General features: G+C 34.0%; 1 protein-coding gene across 1 annotated transcript in view; it reads right to left on the reverse strand.

Annotated features, from left to right (window-relative positions):
- The window catches only part of LOC119583314 (chromatin-remodeling complex ATPase chain Iswi-like), a 22,375-nt gene that overhangs the window by 15,273 nt on the left and 2,102 nt on the right, over nucleotides 1-5,000 (reverse strand). Inside the window, 2 exon segments of the mRNA XM_037931789.1 lie at nucleotides 1,538-1,570; nucleotides 2,539-2,765. Coding sequence (XP_037787717.1) covers nucleotides 1,538-1,570; nucleotides 2,539-2,765 — 260 coding nt within the window.

Genomic DNA, 5,000 nt, shown 5'->3' on the forward strand with positions numbered 1-5,000 from the left:
GCATATATGTATGCTTACATGTATGAATGTATGCACATCCATTCAGTATGTATGCATGTATGTGTATGTGTATATACATATATGTATGTATTTATGCATATACGTATGCATGCATGCATGAATGTATGCACATCCATTCAGTATGTATGTATGTATGTATGTATGTATGTATGTATGTATGTATGTATGTATGTATGTATGTATGTATGCATGCATGCATGCATATGCCTAAAAATATAAGCCTAAAAAAATATATACATATATGTATATGTATGTATGTATGTACGAATGCCTGCATGCACATATGCTTGTACGTATACACATATTTATGTATGCACATATGTATGTGTGTATGTATAGATATATGTATGTATGTATGTATGTATGTATGTATGTATGTATGTATGTATGTATGTATGTATGTACGTATGTATGTATGTACGTATGTATGTACGTATGTATGTACGTATGTATGTACGTATGTATGTACGTGTGTGTGTGTGTGTGTGTGTGTGTGTGTGTGTGTGTGTGTGTGTGTGTGTGTGTGTGTGTGTGTGTGTGTGTGTGTGTGTGTGTGTGTATGTGTGCACTTGAATGTATGAATTTATATCTATTCTATTACATATATGTAAATATACATACATACCTACAAATATATATATCATAGCATACATATTTCCACTTTTTACCATAACCACATTACATAATAAGGACTTTTGTGAGATGATGTTATCATAAACCACAGTATGTATATATGTATGTATGTATGTATGTATGTATGTATGTATGTATGTATGTATGTATGTATGTATGTATGTATGTATGTTTGTAAGTATTTATTTATATGTAGGTATGTATAATGTATGCATCCATGCATGTATGAATACATGTATACATGCATATATGTATGTATGCATACATGTATACATGTATGCATGCATGCAAGTATACATGCATGCAAGTATACATCCATACAGTATGTCCACATGCATGTAAATATGCATGCATATATGCCTAAAAATTTATACATGTATATATATGTATCCACATATGTATGTATGCATATATGCAAGTATGTATGTATGTATGTATGTGTGTGTGTGTGTGTGTGTGTGTGTGTGTGTGTGTGTGTGTGTGTGTGTGTGTGTGTGTGTGTGTACTTGAAAATATGAATTTATATATATTCTATGTGTATTATATATATGCAAATATACATACATACCTACAAACATATATATTATAGCATACACATTTCCACACACTACCATAACCACATTACATAATAAGGGCTTTTGCGAGATGACGTTATCATACACCGCAGTTCCAGTGGATGCAAGATCTTGATCCCTTTCCACCACCATGTCTACAATACACATGCTCCTGGATAGAGCCCTTCTGGCCAAGCCATGAAGAGGAGGAAACAACAACAACGAAGAGGAGGCAGAAGAGATGGTAACTGGGGGGAACAAGTCCATTTTCTACCTGCTTACAGAGAAAGAAAGAGAGATAGAGAGAGAAAAAAGGTGAGATCACTTACTCGGCAGCTGAGGAGGTAAACTTCTTCGCGAGGCTAGAAAGAAAAAAAAAAGAAAACCATAATCTACACACACGCTCTTCATCAAATGGGATAGCGCAACAATTCCCGATGCCAAGTTTCATCTCAGTTCAAATTTTAACAGTAAGCTGAAAAACAGTTAGATCAGTCTCAACTTAAATGCTAAGTTATCTGCATCTGCCACTTTGAAAGCCTAAAACTGGTCCTGATTTTTTGTTAGTAAACAATTAGTAGTTATCAAAATACATCAAATGTACATGATGTAAGGGGATTCTATTGATGTTAATAAATATTAGGAAAAATATATACATGTATAGAAATCAAAGGCACATGCACTCATACACCTACTTTCACTCCCCTCTCACTATCACTTTGCGCATTTCCTTCTTGATCAAAATATGGTGCAGAAACTTTAGATGTTATTAAAGCAACAATGAAGAAGGTTAAATCAGCTCCTCTTATCCATTAATATTTCAGTTATCATATATCTAAATGTATATGTAATCATTCACCCAACTTGTAATACCATTTCTCATTTCTGCTCCAAGGCTATTAAACTGTCCACAATGTCAAAATGAACAAAACAAAATCAAGCTTGAATATTTCAGTCTCTAACCATTTTCTTCTCTTTGAAAAAAAAAGAAGCCATTACTCAAGAGTGAGAAGAAACTTACCTTAAAGTAATTTCTTGTACAATGAAAAGGTTATTTTACATTAGACAAAATCCAAGTTATCCTCTTTTCTTACTTTGTAATTCTTACGTTTTCAAACTATGAAACTTTTAATATAAAGAAGTGACTAATGATTTTGTATTTAGTCCCTCCCCTTTCTTTTCAAGGAGTTCAAATAAACAATGCATCCTACATAAAACTTCAAAATTCACATCAATATTTCTTTAAAAATAATAATAAAATTAAAAAATGCAAACTGCTGACCTAACACAAACATATACCCCATCTATCATATATCTCACATCCACTTACTCGCCAGACACAGATGGCTTGCGATTCTCTGCTTTCTTTGGCCGACCAGGTTTGCACTTAAGGGGGGAGGAGGGGGTCTTATCCCTCGAGCCAGCCATGAAATGCGAGAAGATCTCTGTCTGTTTGAGCAAGTAGTCAAACCTCTTGGAGCGGTCCATTTCCATCTTGTTCTCATACTCCCCACCAGCTTTGCTAGAGGAAGTTGTTTCTGCTGAGGAGGATTCATTCTGGAAAATGGATATAGTGTTAGTGCATAAGCTTGATGAAAAACAGCAAACCACAACTGAACCAGTTAAAAAATCTAAACCTGGATATATCTATCAACAATATAAGAATACATATTTGGAACACTAATCTATACTGCCTGCAAAAAAAAAATATTTTGCGCTGCTTTTCATGCCAACAATCCACATCAGTATTACTGGCACAGTATCAAGCAATCACCTCTAATACTGGCGGTGCTCCAACAAGGGCTCACAAATTTCCACCCTATATACTGTAACAAGGTAGGGCAAGTAGGTTTTCCTAAATTTTAGTATCAAATAAAGAACCAAACTTACCAATAGATTCCTGGTATGCAAACCATTAGCCATCGCTTGATGCCACACATCTCTCATAAAAGGCTCTCCAGAAATCTAGATATACCCCTTATAACCCCTTGCCATTAGGTGACCATTACATAAGCCTGGGTTATTTTTCACATCCACATTGAGTGACAATTATGCTTTCATTAAGAATGTCAAAATTGTAATGACATATATAGCTGCATCATATGTTCACCTCACTGTTTCCTTAGCAAATTATAGCCACTCATGAAATGTGGGCACCCAATAATAATACCACAATCACAATTTTTGGTGAAGGTACTTCATCTGTTTAATAACTTACCTGGGCACAAAAAAAGTATGGGAATTAATCTCTCTGTCACTCATATACCTAGCAGCTTTCAGGGAAGGATGCTTCAACAAAGCAAAAAATTTGAAGACACCTAGCTGTAGTTTAATTCTCAAATAAACTTCATTATTAAGACTGATGTGCTTTGAAGTCTTATGTGCCCTACAGTTGCCCCCCCCCCCCCAAGTTTCTTCAATGTTATATACATCTGCCTTCTTTTATCATACACTCACCTTATTTGAAAATATGTATGAAGTAGCCTACTTTTTTCACCTTTTTCAAATGAGACACCTGGGAAAAGTGACAATTGCTGTGGTGTTTTTTGTTCTCAGCAGTCTGCCTATGGTCTCATATATGAAACATCATATACAGACCTCAGTAACATCCATTATCTCTCCATATATCCATGAAGATATCCTATTGCAAGTTACACCATGATGTCATATAAAGAAAAGTAAAGTCATTTGTCATTATTATTAATTCCATATAGTAGGAATTGACATCATACAAGTAAAAAAAGGCAAAGAGAGAGTAGGGGAATTAGAATTCAGAAAATCAAAATGAAAAAACAAAATCCAAGATAAAGGAGGGAGAGAAAGACAGGGAAAAAGAAAGATAGACGGAGGTAGGCAGGTAGGTAGACAAAAGTTCCTCATGATATCTTGGCTAAAGACAGCGTAGTAAATCATGCATTATTAGAGATTCTGGACTCAATACTGAAACTTCCAATTGTAATATATGTTGAATCACATTTTTTCTGTTCATCTCTTTAACCCGTTCTTGCCGGGTGACGTGCTAGGATGTCATAGCAAACCACATGGTTGGCAGGTTCAGCTCGTACGCGCAGCAACACGCCAGAGTGCGTGGAGCGGGACATTCGGCTAACTCAGCAGACTCCCACGCCCACTGTCGGGCCACTGCCAGATATCACCAGTTTAATTGCTCCCAGAGATTTTTGATAACTGGGAATAATGGGTTAAAAGCATATGATATACTCCCATGATTAAACAAGCAGCATAAAATCAGAGCTTACACTCCTATTGGCTCCCTGCCAATGCAGACAAACAGACAGACACAACCACATTATGATGTATAACCATATGCACAAACATTAAAAAGAACAAGGAGCTCATTTGAATGGTTCTGAGCAAATTTATAAAGTAATGCTGGCACTCAGACTTAAAACTTGTTAAAACCTAATCATACAAAGTTCAGTAGTGGCTAGTAACACAGGTCCAGCACTAGTGCTTTTGGCAATACCAGTACCTCTTTCCTCAAAAAAAAAATATATATATATACACATATATATACATATATATACATATATATACATATACATATATATACATATACATATATATACATATATAAATATATACATATATATATATACAATATATATATACATATATATAATATATTTATATACATATATATACATATATACATAATATACATATATATATACATATATATATACATATATATATACATATATATATACATATATATAATATATATACACATATATTTAGTATATATACAATTTTATGTATATATACATATAT

This window comes from Penaeus monodon, chromosome 2 (genome assembly GCF_015228065.2).
Source record: "Penaeus monodon isolate SGIC_2016 chromosome 2, NSTDA_Pmon_1, whole genome shotgun sequence".
NCBI lineage: Eukaryota > Metazoa > Arthropoda > Malacostraca > Decapoda > Penaeidae > Penaeus > Penaeus monodon.